At 42.4% G+C, this 26,474-nt stretch overlaps 2 protein-coding genes across 4 annotated transcripts in view; one reads left to right on the top strand and one right to left on the bottom strand.

Annotated features, from left to right (window-relative positions):
• The window catches only part of atf5b (activating transcription factor 5b), a 5,416-nt gene extending 241 nt beyond the window's left edge, over positions 1–5,175 (top strand). Inside the window, exons 2-5 of one of the 3 annotated variants that reach the window (XM_034548013.1) lie at positions 270–418; positions 1,024–1,248; positions 1,627–2,881; positions 3,956–5,175. In XM_034548013.1, coding sequence (XP_034403904.1) covers positions 1,107–1,248; positions 1,627–2,881; positions 3,956–4,142 — 1,584 coding nt within the window. In that variant the 5' untranslated portion in view covers positions 270–418; positions 1,024–1,106 and the 3' untranslated portion in view covers positions 4,143–5,175. Of the gene's footprint in view, positions 1–187; positions 419–1,023; positions 1,249–1,626; positions 2,882–3,940 lie in introns of those variants that run through there. The other 2 variants (XM_034548011.1, XM_034548012.1) reach the window with 2 other exon arrangements.
• Positions 5,176–13,028: 7,853 nt separating this feature from the next.
• zgc:113279 (uncharacterized protein LOC553749 homolog) lies at positions 13,029–25,365 on the bottom strand. The gene is made up of 13 exons (XM_034549070.1): positions 25,300–25,365; positions 25,031–25,174; positions 24,805–24,931; positions 23,848–23,972; positions 23,423–23,447; positions 22,722–22,768; positions 22,477–22,624; positions 21,322–21,601; positions 21,133–21,238; positions 18,493–18,639; positions 16,757–16,817; positions 15,552–15,715; positions 13,029–13,787 (listed from the first exon to the last, which is right to left on the bottom strand). Exons 1-13 carry the CDS (start codon positions 25,363–25,365, stop codon positions 13,755–13,757), a joined length of 1,473 nt encoding a protein of 490 aa, XP_034404961.1. The 3' UTR covers positions 13,029–13,754.
• Positions 25,366–26,474: the final 1,109 nt, after the last annotated feature.

Raw genomic sequence — 26,474 nt, 5'->3', positions numbered from 1 at the left:
TACTTTAAAAAGCACAGAAGCGACATTAGAGTGAGTTTAAATGTTTTTATTGTAGTTCGTCTCGTTTATAATTCAAATTAAATATAGTAAACTTGTGTTGAATGTGTGTGTGTGTGTGTGTGTGTGTGGGGGGGGGGGGTCCCGGCTTCATGACGTAACGACCGGGCTGAACTCTCTAAATAAAAAAATAAAAACCTCCGCGGTGATCAGGTCGCGGTGCGCGAGGAGTTCCAGAAAAGTAGCGGATTTAAAAACTTTGCGCTGCGCAGGTCTGTCGGTGGAAATAGCGCCTCATGAAGAGTCCCCTGGCCGCCGGAAGGGGCCGAGAGCACGGCCGTCTGCACCCAGCCACCGGCCGCCTCTGCCCGGGGAAGCTCCGCAGCTTTGCCCCCCTACGAGACTCTTCAGAAACTATGGGGTAAGTTTTTAAACCGGTTTTTTTTTAAATAGCTTTTTGAGGGGAGGGGGGGGGGGGCGAGGGGGGCAGTTTTTAAAAGTAAAAATAAAAATTAAGAAAAACGTTTTTCATTCATTTTTATTCAAACAAACCAGTTTAAACTCTCATTACATTAATTACATTAAATTAAAGTACATTGAAAAACAGCATTTATTTTAGCTTTTTATTTCTTATTTTTAAAGTCACTTTATATATTTTTGTTTCTTCATAAAAAGTTTTAAACAACTTTAGATTCTGGAAAATAACTTTTATATATGTGTGTGTGTGTTTGTTTGTGTGTATTTGTTTAAATTCTTTAATAATGTTTTCAAGTAATGTAAAAGTCCTAATAATGTTTTTTTTATAAATATTTTATAAAAATACATGTATGTAAGTGACTGCTTGATGATTACAGGAAAATTAACAATGGCGAGTAAAAAAAAAAGTAAATTTTAACTCATTCAAGTTTTTTAAATTTAAGCCATTTTTTTGGGACTTATTTAGTGCTTTAAAAAAAAAAATCTAAAAAGCAAAAATAAATATTTTTTGAAATATTGTTGTTTTAATTGACTAATTGTTCCCCGCAGGTCTTCAGGTGTTCACTCAATTCTTTCATCCGGCCAGTTCGCGCTTCGTGCTTTTGAACACTTTAATCGGAGCAGACGACACGATGGCGACATCGATCCTTCGCAGGAAAATTCCCCCCGTTTCCACGGGCGAGCTCGGCGCTCCCCCCCTTCTCCGATGGGCTAGCGGCAGCCAATCGCGGCCCGGGTGGGGGGCGGAGCCATCGGAGAGGCAGCGCTTAATTGGTGAGTTTTTCGGCGAGACGCTTTTTTATTTTCCCCACATCCCGAGGTCGGAGCCGCAGTGCAGCACGGGGCTAATGTCGTACAGTGAGTACAGATAAGTGGACGATGCTGTTCAATCATTTTCAGATGATCGGTTAGTTGTTCGCTTGGATTTCATCGGCTTTGATTTCATTTCATCTTTACGCTTATCCTCTCCAGCTTGCGTGATTTAATTTTTAATATTTTCTTTTTTTACAGAATGCATATTTTTTTTTTTTTTTTTTAGATTTTCTACTCAAACGGATGAACGAAAAAAAAAAAAAAACTGATTTCTTTTTACTGATGTGATGAATTTTTTTTTTTATTTAAATTTAAATTTTTTTTTTTTTTCCCCCATAGGTGATGGTCACTCAGATTGGATGACGGAAAAAGTTGATTTGTCTTCATTTGTGTCGACGACCGAGTCTTCCCCCTGCTCGTCCCTCCCCCCCTCGCCGCTGGAACAGGATGTCAAGGTGCCCTCGGATCTGGAGGTCATGACCTCTCTGCTGCAGGAGGAGCTGGCTCAGCTGGAGGACTACTTCCGCTCCGAGTCCACGTCCGCCGCCAACAAGTTGGAGAAACCCTCGAAATGTGACAAGGGCGCCCAGGCCATGGGCTCCCCGTCGTACTACCAGCTGCCCTACGGCTCGTACGGGACCGGCCAATCGGAGAGCGGCCCCGTGGTGGTCACCCTGGCAACGGGGGAGCTGGACCTGGCCGGCTTCTGCGGCGGCCCCATCGGCAGAACCAAGATAGCGCGACCCGCGCCGTACAACTACCACCACCGCTACCACCACCACCACCACCACCACAACAACAACAACAGCCACAACAACAACATCAACACCGGGCGGAGGATCGTCAGCGAGGCGGCGAAAGTCGGCGAGGACGTCGGGCTCGACGCGTGGGGCCCGCGGGGGAGTTACTCGGGGAGCGCGGAGCCGTCGGCGACCCACTACTCCACGCTGAAGCCCGTGAGCAAGATCGGCGTGAAGAAGGCGAGGGAGTGCGTGTCGCTGAAGGAGGAGGAGAGCTACTGCTTCTCCGAGGGCTTGTTCTGCAGCGAGGAGATCGCGCGGGGCTTCTGCCTCGGCGCCGCCGGCGCCTACGACGGCCTCCACAAGCGGGGCGACGGTCAGCTGACGCACAACCCCAAGGTCAACGCGGGTTACGACGGCGCGCCGGAGGTCTTGCACTGCGGCAAGGACGCCGGACTTTCCGGGGGCGTCCCCCAAGAGACAATGGCGGCCGGCGACGGCTACTTCCACCAACACCACCACCACCACCACCAGGCCGTGGCCGGCACGGAGCCTTACCACAGCTTTATAGGGGACCTGGAGCCGCCGCCACAAGCACACGCCGTCGAGCCCCAGCACGGCCACTACCTCTACCCAGAATGCCTTGCGGACCAAAGCTACGAATGTCTGTCCAGAGGGGAGGGCGAGGGGACGCTGATGGGCGCCCCCATCCACCGCCCCACCCAGAGGCTAAAGGACGAGCCCTGCTGCGCCGCCAAGCCGCCGCTGGCGATGGGCGGCGCCACTCCGCCGCAGGCCGCCACCGGAGAGAGGAAGCAGAAGAAGAGAGACCAGAACAAAACCGCTGCTCACAGGTAAGACGTGTTCATCCTCCTGCACGCTCAACCCTCAAAAGCTCTCTAGGTCTATTTACTGATTATATTCTTCATACTAAATATTATTCTGACTGCTAAAACCTTCAAAAGAATGTAAAACATCTGTAGAATTATTTTACTGATTCTATATATTTTGTTCTAATATTATCAATATTCTGCATGCTTAAAACCTTTAAAAAAACTTTAAGAAATCTGTATTAAAATGTTTTTTTTCTGATTATATTCATATGAAAAAAATATTTATTATTATTATTATTATTTAAAACCGTAAACACTTAAAATGTGTATTAAAATGATTTTTTTTACTGGATTAATTAATTATATTCGAAAGCATGTAAAAAATTGTATTTAAAAAAAATATTCTGATTATGTTCATATGGAAAAAAAAGATATTAATAGTATTCTGGAAGCTTAAAATCTTAAAAAACACTTACAAATGTGTATTAAAATGATTCTTTTTTTTCACTGATTTTATATTAATTATTCAAAAGCATGTCAAAATATGTATTTAATTGTTTTTTTCTATATCAATATTGTGGATGCTTAAAACCTTTAAAAAAACTGATTTACTGATTTCATATTAATTATATTCTGCATGCTTAATTCAAAAGCATGTAAAAATCTGAATAAAAATGTTTTATTCCGATTATATATATATATATCAGTCTAAGTAAAAACATTTTTTATTGTATTTATTATTCATTTGTTTTAAGCTCATCAATCAGTTGATGAATCCTGAATACTTCTTACTTTTCAGTCTCAAGTGTTACGTAATCCAGCTGCTGCTTTAAATGTCCTGCACGGGGAGGGGGGGGGGGAGGGGAGGGGAGGGGCGGGTGGAAAGTCCCTCTCCGTCTGCCAAAGGCAGCCCCGCCCATCGGCCAATGAGCCGCCTCGTCTGTGGGAACAAAAGTAGAAACTGGAGGAAGAGAAGTTTGTGAAAAGGAGAGAAATAAAAGAGTTATTTTCAGGTGTCTGAGAGGTCAAAAGGTCAAACTCACCACCTTCATGAAGATGCAAAAAACCAACCAACCGCAGTCCGTTGTGTTGCAGGTACCGGCTGCGAAAGAGGGCGGAGCTGGACCTTCTGGAGGAGGAGCTTCACGGCCTGGAGGGGCAGAACCGGGAGCTCCGCGACAAGGCGGAGTCGGTGGAGCGAGAGATCCAGTACGTCAAAGACCTCCTGATCGAGGTCTACAAGGCGCGCAGTCAGCGGCACAAACAGGACGGCAGTGCCTAAGAACAAGAACAACAACAACAACAACAACAAACTTCCAACCAGCACCGAGAGAGAAAAAACACAACAAAAAAATTAATCTACTGTTTTTCTTTGGAATGAAATGGTAGTTTGCATGATTTTGGTAGTTTTTATTTAATTTTTCTCAAGAGGATGGGCCGAAAAACAAAACACACACACACACACACACGCACACACACACACACACACACACACACACACACCTTTTTCCTAAAGACCCAGACCCAGGGGACTCGTGGAGCTGGACTCGGCCGTCACACTGTGATCAGACCTGAAGAGGAGGTCGTTTCTTCATCAGTTTGTGCTCGTGGGTGTTTATTTATTTATTTGTGTGTGTGTGTGTGTGACGCGCATCGAAGCAGAATTCGTGCTAAATATATATATTTTAATTTTATATTTTTTACTTTTTATTTTTTATTTATTTTTAAATAATTTTTGCTTTCAACTGAATTAAAGGAATTGCTGCGAGGAATAAAAAGTGTGTAACGTGCTCTACAGATATTCATCACCAGAGACATGTGTATTGCTAAAGATATGTATTTACACCCCCCCCCCCCCCCCCCCCCACACACACACACACTGCATGTTTGATTTTGGGGATAACGAGCATGTGTTTTCTGAAGGCGATGTTCTGTTGACTGCATGGCTTCATGACCTCCACTCTATTCTTCTCTCCGGTGTGGTTCACGCTCAGGATTTATTTATTTTAATTTTAATCTGAGAAACACAGAAAAAAAATCACTGGCTTTAAAAAAAATAATATTTAAATATTTTTTTCTTTTCTCTTCTCTCGGCTGTATCTTTTGCGAAAACAAACAATCACTTGTTGACGCGACAATAAATCGTTGTTGGGTAAACGGTACGACTTCACGGGAATTTGTATTTTTATTAATTTTTTTTTTCTCTCAAATTTATAAATTTGATGTATTTTGAAATTCAGGAATCAATGTCAGGAAATTAAACATCAGGTAAAAAAAAATTACAGCCAAATAAAAACCTGTCATGTAGAATCGATGATGTTCTGCTTTTGGATCGTTCTTCACTGCATTAATAAAAACCTGATGATGGACAGGTGGAGAGGAGGGGGGCGTGGCCTCAAGAGAAAGACAAGCAGAGGGGATCGGCCCCTCCACTCCGGAGGGGGGCGTGGCCTCAAGAGAAAGACAAGCAGAGGGGATAAGCCCCGCCCCTCCAGGGTTCACCACTGGACGCCGCAGAACAGGAGGGATTTGATTGACAGCTGTTGGCCCTGTTTCCCTTTGAGCAGCTCGGATTGTCCAAACAATGGGGGGGGGGGGGGGGGGGGGGGAGGGGGGGGGTTCTATTATAGAAACACTAATTGGCACGTTTTCACCCTCAAATATTTCAGTTCGTTGCGATTGAGCCCCGAAGTCAACAGACAACATAAAGTTATCTCATCTCCCAGAGTGAGAGTGTGTGTGTGTGAGAGTGTGTGTGTGTGTGTGTGTGTGAGAGTGTGTGAGAGAGTGTGTGTGTGTGTGTGTGTGTGTGTGAGTGTGTGTGTGTGTGTGTGTGAGAGAGTGTGTGTGTGTGTGTGAGAGAGTGTGTGTGAGTGTGTGTGTGTGTGAGTGAGAGTGTGTGAGAGAGTGTGTGTGTGTGTGAGAGAGTGTGTGTGTGTGTGTGTGTGAGAGAGTGTGTGAGAGAGTGTGTGTGTGTGTGTGAGAGAGTGTGTGAGAGAGTGTGTGTGAGTGTGTGTGTGTGTGTGTGAGTGTGAGTGTGTGTGTGTGTGTGTGTGTGAGAGAGTGTGTGTGAGAGTGTGTGTGAGTGTGTGTGTGTGAGTGTGTGAGAGAGTGTGTGAGTGTGTGTGTGAATTCTCTTGGTATCTCTCCCAGCAGTAGGAGGCCTTTCAAGTGCATGAGGCAATATCACACAATACTTGCAGGAGGAGGAAGAGGAGGAAGAGGAGGAAGAGGGAGTTGAACTATCAGAATAAAAAAGTACGGGTTGACAGAATGCCGTGAAATCCATTGATTCGGTTTGTTTGTTTGTTTGTATGATGCAATGTAAATAAATAAAATGGAAAAAAGCCGGATTGTAATGCTGAAATATGAGATTTATAGTCGTGTGTTCAATAAAGCTCTTTTCTATTTACTGATTAAACACAATGATGTAATACTACTACTAATAATAATAATGTACATTTTTATTGGTTTTATTGAAAGAATCCCACTAACAAACTATATGATGCAGACATTTAAAAAACAACAATTTTAATAATTCCACAGATATTTAAGGATAAAAGTACATGTAAGAACAAGAGAATATGTGCAACACTATATTGTAATGTACACTATATATATAAAATAAATAAATAGTGGATATGATGGCAGCTAAACAAAGATATGTTGACATACAGCAGCATTAGAGTGCAGTGCTGTTCCTCACCACCAGGTGTCAGTCTCACGCTGTGAAATACACAATTAACTAAAAGTGTCAGAAGTATACTTGTGTAAATAAGTAGTTAAAGTATTAATACCACAAATACTCCACGACAAGTTCAGGTTGTGCATTTATGATCTTAAGTGAAGAAGTATTATCAACTAAATTAACTTATCAAAAGTACAAACACATAAAGCATGAAAGTGTCCCGAGTGAGCATGAGATGGATTACTGAACAGGTCCATTGGGCCCCGGGACACAAGGTAACTACAAAGAGACACAAGGTAACTACAAAGAGACACAAGGTAACTACAAAGAGACACAAGGTAACTACAAAGAGACACAAGGTAGCTACAAAGAGACACAAGGTAACTACAAAGAGACACAAGGTAACTACAAAGAGACACAAGGTAACTACAAAGAGACACAAGGTAGCTACAAAGAGACACAAGGTAACTACAAAGAGACACAAGGTAGCTACAAAGAGACACAAGGTAGCTACAAAGAGACACAAGGTAACTACAAAGAGACACAAGGTAGCTACAAAGAGACACAAGGTAGCTACAAAGAGACACAACGTAGCTACAAAGAGACACAAGGTAACTACAAAGAGACACAACGTAGCTACAAAGAGACACAAGGTAACTACAAAGAGACACAACGTAGCTACAAATAGACACAACGAAGCTACAAAGAGACACAACGTAGCTACAAAGAGACACAAAGTAACTACAAAGAAACACAATGTAACTACAAAGAGAGACAAAGTAGCTACAAAGAGACACAAGGCAACTACAAAGAGACACAAGGTAACTACAAAGAGACACAAAGTAGCTACAAAGATACACAAAATGACTACAGAGACACTAAAACACCACCAAGAGACACAATGTAACTACAAAGAGACACAAGGTAACTACAAAGAGACACAAGGTAACTACAAAGAGACACACAAGGACCTTTAAAGACACAAAAGGACCTCAGAAGTGTACTTCAGTGCCAGACCATCATTATACATATTAAATTAGTCAAGTTATGGAAAGGGTTCGTACGTTAAAAGGTTTGTTAGTGAAGGTCATGTTTTAATGAAGGAAAGCCACGTGGTTTACTGGTTCTGCAGCTTCTGTCCAAACAAATGAATTTACTGTGTAGGACGAACAGGAAGTGATGCAACAGGCGCCGAGATGATCTAAAGCGACCTTGAAACGAAGTAAACAAGCTGACAGTTCCTTCATGACCTTGTAAACAAACCGGCGATGCAACAATCTCCCCTCAAGGTCACGTGTTGGTTTCTGGTTGTTTTTTTATTCCTCCCTGCTGTAAGCAGCAATGCATTGTACTCAAACACAAGGGGATCTGCATATTTAAATCTATGGGATGGTTTTTCCATGTCTCCAGTGTGAAGATTGGTTTAGTTTATGAACAATAACACGAGACGTTCCAGTCAAAATCAAGCAAACAAACAGAAACTATGAATTCACCCCCGCAGGCTTTTTACTGTACGGAGACGTCAAGTCCATATTGGGGGGGCCGACTTGGGAGAGGGGTGTGATGCAAGAGGAGGGGGGGGGGGGGGGGGGAGGGGGCTGCAGCTCCGTGGTGCAGAACGGCCTGAAGCTCCGTCTCTGGCTGTTTGTGGAGAGCAGAAAGAAAGCTTTTTAAATTTGTTATGAGCTTCTGTATGCAGCCAGTGGGGGAAGGGGGGGGGGGGGGGCTTTCATTGTTCAATAAATGGGGTATCAGTGGGCTCAATTTACGCTAAGACTAAACAACTACAAAGAGACTCAAGACGACTACACAACTACAAAGAGACTAAACAACTACAAAGAGACTAAACAACTACAAAGAGACTCAAGACGACTACACAACTACAAAGAGACTGAACAACTACAAAGAGACTCAAAACGACTACAAAGAGACTAAACAACTACAAAGAGACTGAACAACTACAAAGAGACTCAAAACGACTACAAAGAGACTAAACATCTACAAAGAGACTGAACAACTACAAAGAGACTCAAAACGACTACAAAGAGACTAAACAACTACAAAGAGACTCAAAACGACTACAAAGAGACTAAACAACTACATAGAGACTGAACAACTACAAAGAGACTCAAGACGACTACAAAGAGACTAAACGACTACAAAGAGACTGAACAACTACAAAGAGACTCAAAACGACTACAAAGAGACTAAACGACTACAAAGAGACTGAACAACTACAAAGAGACTGAACTACTACAAAGAGACTCAAAACGACTTCACAACTACAAAGAGACTAAACAACTACAAAGAGACTCAAAACGACTACAAAGAGACTAAACAACTACAAAGAGACTCAAGACTACAAAGAGACTAAACAACTACAAAGAGACTCAAAACGACTACAAAGAGACTCAAAACGACTACAAAGAGACTAAACAACTACAAAGAGACTCAAAACGACTACACAACTACAAAGAGACTAAACAATTACAAAGAGACTCAAGACGATTACAAAGAGACTAAACAACTACAAAGAGACTCAAGACTACAAAGAGACTAAACAACTTCAAAGAGACTCAAGACGACTACAAAGAGACGGAACAACAAAGAGACTAAACAACCATAAAGACTCAAGCCAGTGGGGGAAGGGGGCTTTCATTGTTCAATAAATGGGGTATCAGTGGGCTCAATTTACGCTAAGACTAAACAACTACAAAGAGACTCAAGACGACTACACAACTACAAAGAGACTAAACAACTACAAAGAGACTAAACAACTACAAAGAGACTCAAGACGACTACACAACTACAAAGAGACTGAACAACTACAAAGAGACTCAAAACGACTACAAAGAGACTAAACAACTACAAAGAGACTAAACAACTACAAAGAGACTCAAAACGACTACAAAGAGACTAAACAACTACAAAGAGACTCAAAACGACTACAAAGAGACTAAACAACTACAAAGAGACTGAACAACTACAAAGAGACTCAAAACGACTACAAAGAGACTAAACATCTACAAAGAGACTGAACAACTACAAAGAGAGTCAAAACGACTACAAATAGACTAAACAACTACAAAGAGACTCAAAACGACTACAAAGAGACTAAACAACTACATAGAGACTGAACAACTACAAAGAGACTCAAGACGACTACAAAGAGACTAAACGACTACAAAGAGACTGAACAACTACAAAGAGACTCAAAACGACTACAAAGAGACTAAACGACTACAAAGAGACTGAACAACTACAAAGAGACTGAACAACTACAAAGAGACTCAAAACGACTTCACAACTACAAAGAGACTAAACAACTACAAAGAGACTCAAAACGACTACAAAGAGACTAAACAACTACAAAGAGACTCAAGACTACAAAGAGACTAAACAACTACAAAGAGACTAAACAACTACAAAGAGACTCAAAACGACTACAAAGAGACTCAAAACGACTACAAAGAGACTCAAGACTACAAAGAGACTAAACAACTACAAAGAGACTCAAAACGACTACAAAGAGACTCAAAACGACTACAAAGAGACTAAACAACTACAAAGAGACTCAAAACGACTACACAACTACAAAGAGACTAAACAATTACAAAGAGACTCAAGACGATTACAAAGAGACTAAACAACTACAAAGAGACTCAAGACGACTACAAAGAGACGGAACAACAAAGAGACTAAACAACCATAAAGACTCAAGCCAGTGGGGGAAGGGGGCTTTCATTGTTCAATAAATGGGGTATCAGTGGGCTCAATTTACGCTAAGACTAAACAACTACAAAGAGACTCAAGACGACTACACAACTACAAAGAGAGTAAACAACTACAAAGAGACTAAACAACTACAAAGAGACTCAAGACGACTACACAACTACAAAGAGACTGAACAACTACAAAGAGACTCAAAACGACTACAAAGAGACTAACCAACTACAAAGAGACTGAACAACTACAAAGAGACTCAAAACGACTACAAAGAGACTAAACATCTACAAAGAGACTGAACAACTACAAAGAGACTCAAAACGACTACAAATAGACTAAACAACTACAAAGAGACTCAAAACGACTACAAAGAGACTAAACAACTACAGAGAGACTGAACAACTACAAAGAGACTCAAGACGACTACAAAGAGACTAAACGACTACAAAGAGACTGAACAACTACAAAGAGACTGAACAACTACAAAGAGACTCAAAACGACTTCACAACTACAAAGAGACTAAACAACTACAAAGAGACTCAAAACGACTACAAAGAGACTAAACAACTACAAAGAGACTCAAGACTACAAAGAGACTAAACAACTACAAAGAGACTAAACAACTACAAAGAGACTCAAAACGACTACAAAGAGACTCAAAACGACTACAAAGAGACTCAAGACTACAAAGAGACTAAACAACTACAAAGAGACTAAACAACTACAAAGAGACTCAAAACGACTACAAAGAGACTCAAAACGACTACAAAGAGACTAAACAACTACAAAGAGACTCAAAACGACTACACAACTACAAAGAGACTAAACAACTACAAAGAGACTCAAGACGATTACAAAGAGACTAAACAACTACAAAGAGACTCAAGACTACAAAGAGACTAAACAACTTCAAAAAGACTCAAGACGACTACAAAGAGACGGAACAACAAAGAGACTAAACAACCATAAAGACTCAAGACAACTACAAAGAGACTTGAGACAACTACAAAGAGATTTTAATGACAAAAATTACATAAAAGAGACAAAAATGACCACAAAAAGACACTAAATGACTACAAAGACACTAAAAATTAATACAAAGACACTAAACGACCACAGAGATACAAAATGACCTCAAAGACACACAAAAAACTAAAGAGACTATAACATACGAGCACAAAGAGAAACTGTACGTCGACATGTTTGCTGTTATTAAATCACAGCCATGCATCCACACATGTAACATGTTCTGATTGGCTCTGAACCAACATGATTGATGTGTTGAACAAGTCACTGACAGAAAAGTAGTCCCAGTTATTGATTCATATCAATGAGCATCAGAGGTAAACATGTGATATTAAACATCATTTATTTACACAACATCGGCTTCAATGTTGAACCGGTCCGATGAGCTGCAAACTATTTCCTCCCTCAGGAGAACAACACATTCCTCCAGACGGGAGCAGCCGGTAAGAACCAGCTCACACGGGAGCAGCCGGTAAGAACCAGCTCACACGGGAGCAGCCGGTAAGAACCAGCTCACACCGGAGCAGCCGGTAAGAACCAGCTCACACCGGAGCAGCCGGTAAGAACAGGCTCACACCGGAGCAGCCGGTAAGAACCAGCCGGTAAAAACCAGCTCACGCACGGGAGCAGCCGGTAAGAATTTTAAGAAATAAATAGTCTGAAAGACGATGTTCACTTAAACCCAGAAGTTTATTGAGCTCTTTAAGATAAAACAATACACACATTTGGAAGAATTAATTTTTTTGAATAATGTTTTTACACGTTTCCTTTACGAGTCCTTGAAGGCTCAATCGCTCAATCAAGCTTTTAAAATAGAAGATACACTAGAATAAAAAACTAGAATCCCAAATAAAAGAGCTGTAATGCCCTTTTTTCACTAAAAAGGTAAATAAACTATCAATTGCTCTTTCATATTATATAATCCCCAGCTTTATGAATTTTTAAGATACAGTAGATACATTCTTAAATACTTATTTTATAGAATTTAATGTATATAAAACCCTGATAGAAAAGTGCTGTACATGTCTTTGTTCCAATCGCTTCAACATATTCTCAACAGTGCATTTTTTATTTGAAGGTGATTTCATCCCCATAATAAAAACTACAGGCCATCCCATAACTTCTCAAACTGAACACTAGCCTCTTTTAACCCAGAAAATAATACAGAGATCGTATAACTTTAACATATGTGAGTCTGATAAATGACAGAAAGTATTAATATATACGACTCATTTTCTAAAACCTTTACAAGGACTACAGCAGGTACCGGATACTTTATATATATTTATACGTCAGAACTAGAAATATTAGTGATGGTCCCATACTATTTGTTTACTTCCCAATACCGATAACTAAAGGGACTGATCTTATATATATATATATATATATATATATATATATATATATATATAGTGTATTAAAAACATAAACAGGTCATAATCATCTCTCTTATATCTATTTTATATTGCTGTGAAAACATCTCCCTCAAACAAATATTATTTTCCTTAACCTGATACTCAGACTTAAACAACAGAGCTTGATAATGTTACTCAACCTCTCGTTAGCGGCTAGCTCTGGTATTTACCGGCTAACGTTAACTAGCTCTCCTGCCAATTTCGGTTGCATAAAACAAACACTTTTTTTAACGAGATAAATCAAAACACACCTTAAATTGCATTGGCAGCTATAGGATCTGCTTACATGGTTCAGACCAATAAAAAAAAGGGGAAATATATTCCTTTTAATAACAAAAACATTGTCTTGTTTACAAGTTTGTTGTAGGAGAAAGTAAAGCAGAACATGTCTCCACTAGTACTAAAGTCATTTAAAATATCTGGCATTTATATGTTATGGCTACAAATCCCCTTAAAATCTTAAAATCATAAATCACATTCATTTACTGGCTCTTAATATATATGTATTAAGAAGTCTGTTATTGGAATGACAAACATTTGGAATATACTTTAAAACAGCTGTGAACCTAAAACTGTAGCACCACAGCTGTAATATCACAATATAACCTGAAACTGTATGTTTGAAGTTATGCTGGATTTGTTTTGGGGATCGGGCTTGTAAAAAAACCAACAGCTGGACCCTAAAAACTAACATGAATATATTCTCTTAGGGTTTTAAACATCTGGATCTCCACAGACTTACTTACTGAGGACGACGTGTTACTCAAATGTAACAAACAATGGAAGTTTCACAGAAACCAACCAAAGGGCATCTGACGTTCCTGTGCAGGTTTCAAACAAACAACCTGTTTGCAAGTCAGGTATTTGTACCAACACACGGAACCCCAGATGCTGCACATAAACAGGTCAGAACTCGAGCTCGGGAGAAAGCATCCCATAATGATTATGGTCTCTCTCTCTCCATTCAAGCCTGAACCAACTCAGAACATTACTGTCGGGTCTCCAAGAAGCCCTGCCGGGCAGAAGTGCCAGAGGGGGTCAACCGAATCTAGGTTGCATACTCTGGCTCCCCTAAAAGAGAGAGAGGGGAAATGAGTTAGGCACCAAACGTTTGGATACATGCAAAACATAGTACTGCAGAAAAAACTCTCTGAGAACATGGACGTAGACCTCGTTTCTGTTCGTAAATATGAGGACGGATTTTTGTGGGCGGCGCGTAGAGGGAGGCAGGATAACGCTCTGAACATGTTAGCTACGTTAGCTGAACATACAAAACGCTAGTAGACTCCTTCACCTGGAAGAGAGGGGAGCTAACTAGCTAGCTAGCTAGTCCATTCCCAGAGCTGGCTAGTTAGCTAGCTAGCTAGTCCATCCCCAGAGCGGGCTAGTTAGCCGGCCACTGGCTGCTGGGCTTGTTTTCTGTGGCCAGTGTAACGTTAGCATGGACGCGTGGTGGAATTAGCAAGGTAGCGAAGTCCTCCACCAGTGCAGCATAGCTTGCTGGTTCTGCCATGAACTGGTGCTGCACTGGTTGAGGATGAACCAAAAGCAGGCCATCTCTTCATCTCTCTAATAGTTCAGCCTTTCAGCAACGTTCCTCTTCATCTTACAGCTGACTGCGCTGAGTGGTTCAGCAAACGGCTAAGCTAAACCAGTAGCAACGTCTTCTCTCCATCTCTGAAACGTTCACTAGGATCACAGATTCATCTGCTCAAATGTTCTCAATATCTATTCTGACAACACAACGAGATGACAACCTGGATGTGTGACCGGGCGGTGAGGGGAACCGTGATTGGTGACGGTCCTTTCCTTGTTTTACCTCCAGCTCCAGCGTGAGCTAATCATGCCGTAAGAGAGTCTATCACGTATTTCAGTTATTGAGGTGCAACAGAAAATCGTTGATCTCAATCTTTCTGGGAATTCCAGACACGGCTCAACCTTCACTTCAAGTCTTCGTCCGTCAGCCGCACTTCAGCAAATATTACCACGAAGATCAAAGTGAGCTGCAGTTGAGGCTGTCGTTACGTTTCTCTGGCATCTTGCCACGAGATGTTTTGGGCAAATAGAAGTGTTGACTTGTAGCGACGGGTTCTCACCCAACGTCCTTTTGTTCTCTCGCTACCGAGCGAGGTATTCCACCTGACGCTTCAGTCCCCGAGGCGACGCAACGACAGCGAGTACGTCTAAAAATAACCCAGTCGAGTGGAACGGCTCCGGCCTTTTGAGTCGTTATGTGAATTCCTCTGCAGCGCACTTCGAAACGCACACAAGCAGCTCTCTGAACTCAATAATAGTGCACTCTGAAGGGAACAGGGAGGCGCAAATAGACACCAGCTACATTCTGTTTACCGACTTTTTGAAATTGACATTGACTCATTATTGGTTTGTGCTGCCCCGCCAAAATAAAGCTGAACGAACTGTTTAATCTCCCGGCTGCAACTGTTGTGGGGCAGCAGTCCCTGCTCGGCAAACCTTCCTCTAACGGCATCACATCTTGAGCATTATTGTCAATTTGTGACAATGTACTGTAATTCTTTTCAGCAGGAATTATTTGGTGATTTTAAATGCCGAGACAAGCTTCTATTCTGTGAAGTTTACCTCAAAACAGCTGACTTCTGAAGATTTTAAAAATCTCATTTTTAAACACTTTTTTATAGCTTTGGCGTTGCAGCAATTTATTGTATTGCTAATTGATTCAATATAATTGTCTATAAATGGTGTTTTGAATGCAGCTCCTATGTTAGCACAATGATGTCTCTTGAATAGCACGTGGCTACCAGTATCTGACAATCTGACAGTTGAAAATGAAACCCCGGCTGTTAAAGAGCGTGGTACCATGGTGTGAAGGTAGCTGCCCATCTGCAGCAGACACTCCAGGGTCTCCAGCATCTGCTGCTGGCGGAGCGTGTGCAGTTGGGTGGGGTTCGGGAACTTTCTGCATTCCAGATTCCGTACGGCGGCCTTCAGAGCCACGGAAGCACACTGCAGGACGCTCATGCCTGAGAACACACGCAACACGCCTCAAAGAGTGGACAACGTACTTCAGACACCTAAAAGAATCTACATCAGTTCCAGTGTCAAAGGAGTCTGGCGTTTGATAAGAGAGCACAGGTACAGATCCATCCTTCAGACAGCAACGTCAAGAAGGGACAATATTCTAAATATAGAGTACACTTAAAAGCTAATAGAGATGTTTTAGGCGGGCATTTCTTTAATTGCCGACTGGAGAAGTAGCTCACCTCTCGTTAGCGGCTAGCTCTGGTATTTACCGGCTAACGTTAACTAGCTCTCCTGCCAATTTCGGTTGCATAAAACAAACACTTTTTTAACGAGATAAATCAAAACACACCTTAAATTGCATTGGCAGCTATAGGATCTGCTTACATGGTTCAGACCAATTAAAAAGGGGAAATATATTTCTTTTAATAACAAAAACATTGTCGTGTTTACAAGTTTGTTGTTGGAGAAAGTAAAGCAGAACATGTGACAACAGAATACCTCACAACATCTAACCACACCTAAACCGTAAAATGGTGATTTACAAAAGAAAAATAACTAAAACATATTTAAGACCAAGTTCAGCGGTTTTAAATGACTTCTCGGATAATGTTATATTAGTGTTAACATTCTGATAGTTTTGATCGTAATACTGATTCATGACCAACGTGCATTATTGTCAATTTGTCACAATGAAGTAATTGTACTGTAATTCTTTTCAGCACGAATTATTTGGTGATTTTATATGCCGACGACAAGCTTCTATTCTGTGAAGTTGACCTCAAAACGAGCCGACTTTTCATTCAACACCTTTTTATTGCTTGGCCTTGCAGCAATTTAGTGCATTGTCAATTATTGCACATATCTTTTTAAATGTTTTCATTTTTATTAGGAATTACCATCTTATGCATGTGACCACATATGAGCATCCTCTTCATTTAAACGAGTTTTATAAATTACATTTGTCATCACCAATATTGTTCAGTAGCCTCAAGGATTTGAAAGGTAAATTCAATTATTAATTATTAAAATTAATTACTTACCAGAGTTATCGGTGGCTTCAACGTCGACGTACATGCCATCCAACATCGTGTTTTTCAGAACCTAAAAACATTAATAAAAAATACACACACTAGTTAATGTAGAAGTGTATATACACACACACACATATGTATCCCCAACGAAGCATTTTCATAATTAAATCTGATTAGCAGAACTTGCCTAAATGTTGAATTATGTTTTTATTCCACACTCTTATATTCTACGACTTAAATGTCTATTCATATTTCTTTCCTCACCAGAAACATTCAATCAAACAACTCGTCTTCTGGACTTATAGATTTATAGGGTTTTATGACAGGAGACTTTTTTCCTACTTAATCAAACTATTTAATTATGTTTTTGTAATCTCAGAGTTTCACATGCACAGTCAGAGGCTTCCTGGTGGGGAAAGACTTTATGTTTTTTATTATTTAGCCTTTATGCCAACATGGTCCTACACATTTGGAACAGTGCAATTTAACATATCCAAGAAGATTGATCTAAAAGTTATTTTTATTCCCAATATTAGGTAGATATTTATGATTTATTGGGAGAAACGAAGCAATTCTCTGTAAAAACGGGACATTCAGCAACTTCATTTAGCTTGGAATAATGTTTCATAACCACAGAAACTCGGAGGCTGGTTTGACGTCCGTGTGGTTTGTAAAAGTTGCACAACATCGGTATGAGTCACGCCCACTCAGCGTGAGCAATGATGCGTTGGCAATGTGTTGAAATCAAGGTGCATAAAAGGCTGAAGGCCGACAACCCGATTGAGCCATCGTTTGACCTTTAGAGAGCAAAAGACAGGTTAGTCTTCAAAATGCTTCTTTTGGCCAAAATCCAGAAAACATATTCAGAAAAGTCTGGAACCAGCCAATGAATTATGAATTGAACATCTTAATACTTGCTCATTAACCCACCGGGAGCAGGTTCTTGTAGACGCCACAATTTAAGCTGCTCGAAAACAACCCCCAAAAACCAACAACAGAACTCAACGGTCTTGTCAAACAGTTTGCATGCGAGCAGAGGTTTAAAACCATAAAGCATAATGACAGGTATCCTCACCGTTAAAATATAAATGACACCTTAACCGTTGTTATTTACAGCTGCTTTCCACGGGGAGCAGTTTAAACTTGACTTCGCAGAGGGAAACCTTCGTGACACGGGAAGACAAATACGTGAAGAACTTGTTGGTCTGGATCCGTGGAAGCCAAACAGTCTGACGGATGGGGTCACGCTACACATTAAAGTAGTGTATTATTATATGTTATGTAACGCTTGTGAAGGAAAGGAGATAACAGTAGATTTATGGACCATGTGTTCTGAAATACATTAAATACGACCAAAAGCTTTCATTATCTTATATAAAGCTAAACCGTCCTGTTTTCTCCTGTTTAAAGAACGTCAGGATGTTCCGCTCACATCGTGGGATTCCTCCACTGGATCTGATCAAATTAATAACATCTAAATGGTCAGCCATCTTTGTCTACGAACATGTTAAGCTAGCTAACGGTATTAGCTCGGAGCAAACGGTAAAATCTTCCGTTTTAATCCATATTCAAAAGTCTCTCCTCTGAACTTTGAGGATAACTAGGATAACTTGAGTGTAATTTTCTAAAAGTGTATTTTTGAAGCCTATCGGAGTCATTTATTTTCATTAACACCACATGACAATCAGCACAGGCCCCGCCCCCCCCTCCCGACTCACTGGAGACAAAACAACGACAGCTCTCACCTCCAGGACTCGGGTGTAGCCTTTCTCAGCACTGAGGTGGAGGCAGGTCTTCCCCGAGTGGTTGGCCTCGTTGACGTCGGCCCCCAGGAGGATCAGGTCCGCCACCATCAGGTGGTGGTTGTGCTTCGCAGCGTGGAGGAGCGGCGTCTGCCGACAGAAGGCATGGAATTAAGGATCGTCTGAGACACAGGCAGCATTCAACAGTTCACCCCAAGAAATACACATTTCTCCTCACAGTTTACCAATCCTCCTGAACATAACGTCATGTTAAGTCTACAGGTGAGGAGTTGTCGTTATAAATTTACCATTTATGCTTCGGAAAGAGTCTCAACCCGGTAAGAAGTTAATGTTTGAGTAACCAAATCACGTGCATCACTAATATCCAGAACCGCCTTGATAGTCTGGAGCGTTGCTACCATTACCCCTCGCTAAAAAACAGCACTAGTCCCCGCCCCCTGTCGCCGATTGGTTAATCGTTACTTCCCCCGTGGCGCTCATTGGCTCGATGACTTTTGAAAAGAATCGAGAAGAAATCAGTCGAGTCGACTCGATCTCGGAGGAGCGAGCGAATGCAACGTTTAAAAAGCATAGTTTTATCCTTTTTTAGACATGTGTGCTCTTCATTTACTAATCCATCTTCCATAACTACACCTCCAGTAATTTCACCTTCTTCCCCCTTGTTTTCCTCTTTTATCCCCCTGTCTCCTAATCAAGTTCTTACCTTGGTAACCTCTGACCCCCCAACCACCTGCCCCCTTGACCCCATCCCTTCTCACCTTCTCCAGTCCATTGCTCCGGACCTTCTTCCCTTTCTCACCCATCTTATTAACACCTCCCTCTCAACCGGCTGTTTCCCCAACTCTCTGATGGAGGCGGAGTCAACCCTCTCCTGAAGAAACCCACTCTCGACCCATCTGAAGTCAACAACTACAGACCTGAAGTCAACAACTACAGACCTGAAGTCAACAACTACAGACCTGTCTCTCTCCTCCCCTTCCTTTCCAAAACTCTAGAGCAAGCTATCTTCAACCAAGTCTCCTCCTTTCTTCACAGTAACAACCTTCTAGACCCCCACCAGTCTGGATTCAAGACAGGCCACTCAACAGAGACTGCCCTCCTTGCTGTCTCTGAGCAGCTTCACACTGCTAGAGCAGCCTCTCTCTCCTCTGTCCTCATCCTTCTAGACCTTTCCGTTGCCTTTGACACAGTGAACCACCAGATCCTCATGTCCTCCCTCCAGGACCTGGTATCTCAGGCACCGCGCTCTCACTCTTCTTATCTTACCTCACCGACCGCTCTTACCGGGTAACCTGGAGAGGATCTGTGTCTGAGCCTTGTCCTCTGACTACTGGGGTCCCTCAGGGTTCAGTCCTTGGTCCTCTTCTATTCTCTCTGTACACCAACTCTCTTGGCTCTGTCATTCGCTCGCATGGCTTCACCTACCACAGCTACGCTGATGACACCCAACTGATCCTCTCGTTTCCCCAATCTGAAGCACGGGTAGCAGCACGAATCTCTGCCTGTCTGACCGACATCTCTCAGTGGATGTCTGCTCACCACCTGAAAATTAACCCGGACAAGACTGAACTTCTCCTCCTTCCAGGAAAAGGCTCTCCCACCCACGACCTATCTATTAACTTCAACAACTCAGTGCTGGTTCCGACTCCGACTGCCAGGAACCTCGGAGTGACGCTCGACAGTCAACTCTCCCTGACTGCCAACATTACCATAATAACACTCTCCTGTAGGTACATGCTGTACAACATCAGGAGAATCCGACCCCTTCTCACTCAGAAGGCGGCACAGGTTCTGGTCCAGGCTCTGGTCATCTCATGGCTGGACTATTGCAACTCCCTCTTGGCAGGTCTTGCTAATGCCATTCGACCTCTACAGCTCATCCAGAATGCAGCTGCTCGACTGGTCTTCAACCTCCCGAAATGTACCCACAATCCTCAGCTCCTCCGTGACCTTCACTGGTTACCGGTGGCCGCCCACATCCACTTCAAAACATTGGTACTTGCGTACCGTGCTGCGAACAGATCGGGTCCGGTCTACATCCAGGACATGGTCTAACCGTACACCCCAGCCCTTTCACTTCGCTCAGCTTCTGCCAATCTGCTTGTAGCTCCTTCACTTCGAGCTAAACACTCAACAAAGTCACGACTGTTTGCTGTGCTGGCTCCTCATTGGTGGAACGAGCTCCCCATTGACATCAGGACAGCAGAAAGTCTCTACATCTTCCGTCGCAAACTAAAAACACATCTTTTTCGACCATACCTTGAATAGGGAAGGTAGAGCCGTAGTAGCACTCTAGTAGTTTAACACTTTAGTAGCTCTTAAATGTCTCTTACTGATAGCACTTTGTAGTTTAACGTTATTGAAGAAATTGTACTTGCTTGATTCTTGTTGTTCTGAGTTTGGACTCATGGTTTAATGCACTTATTGTAAGTCGCTTTGGATAAAAGCGTCAGCTAAATGACATGTAATGTAATGTAATGTGTGTGACATTTGGTGAGGTACAGCGGCGAGGTCACGGTGACCTTTGACCACAAAATTCCCCCAAAACAGTTCACCCTGTTTGTGCCCAAATGATGCGTTCGCTGGACCGTGTCGGACGGGGAACCCCAAACTCATAATTACCATCCCGTCGGAGTCTTTGAGGTCCAGGCTGTTGGAGGCGGCCATTCTTCTGGCGATGGCGTAGCCCAGCGCCCTCTTTCCAATGCACACCACCTGGTGGAGAGCTCTGGAGGGACGAGAACACTCGCATTGAGACCAACGGACACCTGAAGGCAGCACGCGCCTCGTAGACACCGGCATCAAACTCACGTCTTGCCGTGCTCGTCGGGCGCCAGCAGCTCGGCGTCGGAGACGTCCGCCAGCTGGCTCTCCTCTCTCTGAAGCTGAGACCAGAAGAAAGTGGAGTGGTCCCGGTTCCAGTCCAAGTGCCGGGCGCCGGACCGCTCCGCCTCCGCTCCGCCGGCGAGAGGCCAGGGGGGGCCGGCGTCCATGAAGCCGGGGGGGCACAGCACCGGCTGGTACTCCGCCGGGCGGGCCGCGTAGCAGTCGGGGCTCGGGATCATCTCGTCAGACTCGTCACTGTTGTACCCTGAACATTCATGAGGAGAGACATTTATTTATAATAATGATGGATTATGTAATAATGAGCTTTAGTTAAATTAACCTATAATATCTGTTTTATATTCATGTGAAAACATCTGGATTTATTCTAGTTTATCACCAACGCTACATTTAACTAGATTACACCTGAACGCATCATGAGAACGTTATCATCACCTTCAGCCAGTACTCATGTTCACCGAGGAGAGCCTGAATGCATCATCATTTGAACGTTAGCGGTGCTGCTGACGCACGTTTCTCACCCAAAAATATTACATTGAACACATCGTGGCAACGTTCTAATTTACCGTCGTCTGATACTTTTACCGAATAGAGCTTGAACGCAGCGCAATGGGAACGAAATGGAACCTCCGAACCAGAGACACGTTAGCCGTTGACTCCGGCTAACGTCACTAGCTCTCGCCCCGCCGATCTAAACGTTACGGTTTTTACTGAACATCCTCCGATAACGACCGGCGGTACAACTTACATTTCACACAATGCTGGTCAAACGGTGTAAAGAAAACACTTCCTGCTCATTTCCCCACAGCTTACGGTTATAAAACCGTGACCTGCATAACCGCGGTTACGGTTAAACCGGTTAGTCCCGGCACGCCGAGTGAAGGGCGGTTGTAGTTGCTGCCAACATATTTATCACGGTTGAATTATTTAACTGAAACTATAATATATAAAAACTATACAAATATATCTTATATAATATATTATATTATATATATATATATATATATATATATATATATATATATATATATACATACTGTATGTTTTATATATAATAAAATAAAATATGAAATATAATATATATATTTAAAATATGTATATATATATAAAAACGTGACGTACCGGTTGGAGACCACTTGGGGGACACCGGAGGGTTGGGGGACGGCAGAGATTGGGGAGGGGAGCGGCAGGTGTTGCCCATCCGGAGGTCCTCCTCCAACACCTCCACGATGATTGACAGCTCGTCCAGGCTTTTCGTGGAGCGTTTCCTCTGCGTGACAGAGGACGGCCCAGGTATGCGAGAGTCATTAAAAGAGCTGACAGGTTAATCTGCAGCCTTCCTTAAACACTTCCTTTGAAACACTCACCATGCAGGTTCGCCGCGCTGCACGCATTTTGACTTTCTTTCCAGCTCCTGTGGAACAGATCATTAAATAACATTTTCAAAAGGCTCAGGTTACGATCCAGAATGTTTTCCCTCAGCGTAAATGGAGATGTGGTTTCTGCAGGCTGGTTTCTGTTGCTTCCTGTTGGTTTTGCCGTCCAGAAACAGAAACTCGTTCATGAACCAAAGAGGCTCCGAGTATTTATGGGAAGTCGTACCGAAGTTCTCATGAAGCTTTTTCCCTTCGAGATGCCGATTCCGACCTGAACTTGTGTTATTGATCTGATGCCGTGATGCGACCGCTGTCGTTGCGAAATTGTACTTTCTTGATTCTTGTTGTTCTGAGTTTGGACTCATGGTTTAATGCACTTATTGTAAGTCGCTTTGGATAAAAGCATCAGCTAAATGACATGTAATGTAATGTAATGTAATGAAATGAAATGAAAATAATTAAAAGCCAAAACAGGCAGAACTAATTTACAACGGCCAGACCGTGCAAAACAGAAGTAAAACCAAGCTAAACAGCAGAATAGGGACATCTATGAGTGAAGAGCCAGTCAGAGAAACCAGTCAGACGAACCAGTCAGACGAACCAGTCAGACGAACCAATCAGAGCGGTCGCTCACTAACAATTAGAGGACGAACACACTCGACCAACTCTCCAAAGCTCGATGTTTCACTGACCTTTGACTTTTTTGCCGTACATCCTCTGTGAAAGAAGAAGAAAAAACAAAAACAAACACAGGATAGATTTTATAAATATTATATATCAATCAATATGCATTTGACGTGTAGTGTAGTTTGTCGTGGAGGAAAGACTGCACAATCTAAAGGTTTCAGAATAAAGATAAAGACATCCAGCCGTTTATGGCACTTAGAAAACCAAATGTGAAGGAATAAAATGTGTAATACTTCATTTAAATTGCTCTAAATTATTCCCAGTTTGGTGTTTTATTTTAATTTGAAAGCGATACATACAAAATATATTTATATATATATAAATATATATATATATATATATATATATATATATATATATATACACACTGTATACTGTATACTGTATATATGCTCATGTTTCATCACGGAGTCCCAACTGAAATATTTACCTGGAAATCATGAGGTTCCAAGCCCTGGTCGGTGCGGATCTTCCTCAGGAGATCCCTCACTGGCATCTTGACCCGGACCCCGAGGTAGACCTTCTCCCCGACGCCGTAGGCGGAGCCTCTGGACTCTGGTGAGGAAACAAGAGGCCGGTGAAACCTTCAGCTTCCACACGACGTTCCGCTTTGAAAGTAACTTATTATCAATTTTGTACTTAAATATAATTTTGAGGTGCACTTACTTACTTTATTTATTATTTAATTTTTTTTTTTTGTAAAATTGATCCACAACATAAAAACTGAAAATGTTTAATGTTGAATTGACAGGTCTTCACTTTTCAGTTGGTGATTTCACAAATTGTGTTTATCTGCATAAAAATAAAACATAATTTTTTGAGTCATTCTTGGTGTTAATTAAGTGTAATAACGAGTGTGTGAGGAAGTTAAACAGCTCATAATTCATCTCGAATATCTATTTTATATTCATGTGAAAACATCTGCATTTATTCTAGTTCATCACCAACACTTCATTTTACTAGATTACATGTGAATAGAGGAAGAAAGCATTAGATTCATATTAATAAACAAGGAATGTAGGAGCCAACATATATTTGTTATCCTTTTCCTGTTGTTGTTTAGCTTTGAAAGTACATAAACAAAGTACTTGAGTCATTTCTATTTAAATGTTAAATGTATGATTTTAAATATAAAACAAACTCTTTATTAGGTGGATTTATCTGATACAACAATACTGTAATAAATCCTACTTTAATGAAGGTCATAATGTTTTAGAGCATTTCTCGGTGCATTTTGACTGCAGTTGCTGTAGAAATAGGCTTGTATAATATATAAGTATAAATATAGAGTTAGTTTTGTCCACTGCACACCTGAATACTAAGAGAGGTTTCTTGGGGGACAAGGTCGTTTCAAACGGGCACTAAAACCGGCGGAAGTCGCCCCTACCTGTCGGACCAGCGGCCACGTCCGGGACAGTCGAGCCGGGAACAGGTGCGTGCTTCTCGGCCAGGCCCGCTCCGCTGTCCCCCGGTAGAGCCTCCTTTCGTTTGCCCCGTCCTCCCATTGTAGACGACTAGCGACCGGAAGAGAAGGTGTTTTAATTCAAAATAATAATAATAATGACTGAACAACTAAAGAGGCCGTTTATAATTTAAGAGCTTTAATTACGGACCTGGTTCCCGTTCAGGACTGAGAGCAGACAGCTGAGTGACACACCTGAGAGAGCAGCGGCGGGGCTGCAGCTAAGGAAGAGGACGACCACGCCCACTGACACCACCACGCCCACTGACACCAAGGAAGAGGACGACCACGCCCACTGACACCACGTAGAAGACGACCACGCCCACTGACACCACGTAGAAGACGACCACGCCCACTGACACCAAGGAAGAGGACGACCACGCCCACTGACACACGTAGAAGACGACCACGCCCACTGACACCAAGGAAGAGGACGACCACGCCCACTGACACCACGTAGACGACGACCACGCCCACTGACAACATGTAGGAGACAACCACGCCATGAAGCGTAGACTTCTATACAACCAGAGGAGTCGCCCCCTGGTGGTCAGGAGAGAGAATACAGCTTTAACACATGAAGCATAGACTTCTATACAACCAGAGGAGTCGCCCCCTGGTGGTCAGTAGAGAGAATGCAGCTTTAACACATGAAGCATAGACTTCTATACAACCAGAGGAGTCGCCCCCTGGTGGTCAGGAGAGAGAATACAGCTTTAACACATGAAGCATAGACTTCTATACAACCAGAGGAGTCGCCCCCTGGTGGTCAGGAGAGAGAATACAGCTTTAACACACGAAGCATAGACTTCTATACAACCAGAGGAGTCGCCCCCTGGTGGTCAGGAGAGAGAATGCAGCTTTAACACATGAAGCATATACTTCTATACAACCAGAGGAGTCGCCCCCTGGTGGTCAGGAGAGAGAATACAGCTTTAACACATGAAGCATAGACTTCTATACAACCAGAGGAGTCGCCCCCTGGTGGTCAGGAGAGAGAATACAGCTTTAACACACGAAGCATAGACTTCTATACAACCAGAGGAGTCGCCCCCTGGTGGTCAGGAGAGAGAATGCAGCTTTAACACATGAAGCATAGACTTCTATACAACCAGAGGAGTCGCCCCCTGGTGGTCAGGAGAGAGAATGCAGTGTGTGGTTTCTTGTGCGCTAGAATCACCTCAACACAAAGTTTGGGTCTTTTTTAAATGTATTTTATGAATCAAATAAATGAAAACAAGAGTCCAAGTGGACTTTGTTGGGAGGTAAAGGGGAACCCCCGGGTCCTCCCTCTGGTGGATTCTCTAGTGGATCCTCTGGTGCTCCCTCTGGTGGATCTTCTAGTAGACCGGGTCCCTCCAGGAGGAGTTGTGTAACTTCTTCTTGTGCAACACAACACTGACACACAATCACCTGCAGTGCTGCCCGACTGGTAATAATAATAATGACACACTCGGCAAATGACAATGGTCTGATAGGGACTCGTGGATAATTATAATATAAATTATAATTATAATAATTGTTATTATTATCATAATCATCAGTTGTATTATGATAGCTATAATATTAGTTTCATTTAATAGTTATAATAATAA

This window comes from Cyclopterus lumpus, chromosome 13 (genome assembly GCF_009769545.1).
Source record: "Cyclopterus lumpus isolate fCycLum1 chromosome 13, fCycLum1.pri, whole genome shotgun sequence".
NCBI lineage: Eukaryota > Metazoa > Chordata > Actinopteri > Perciformes > Cyclopteridae > Cyclopterus > Cyclopterus lumpus.
Note: the sequence above shows the minus strand (reverse complement) of the source record. Positions and strands in the feature narration are given on the sequence as shown.

Excerpts from the sequence above, each read along its gene's own strand:
- zgc:113279 (XM_034549070.1), bottom strand. The coding sequence starts at position 25,365 with ATGTTGTCAGTGGGCGTGGTCGTCGTCTACGTGGTGTCAGTGGGCGTG. Across the intron at positions 24,932-25,030 it reads CAGTCCTGAACGGGAACCAG|TCGTCTACAATGGGAGGACG; the intron begins GTCCGTAATTAA and ends TCCGGTCGCTAG. Across the intron at positions 23,448-23,847 it reads TGGAACCTCATGATTTCCAG|AGGATGTACGGCAAAAAAGT; the intron begins GTAAATATTTCA and ends CTTCTTTCACAG.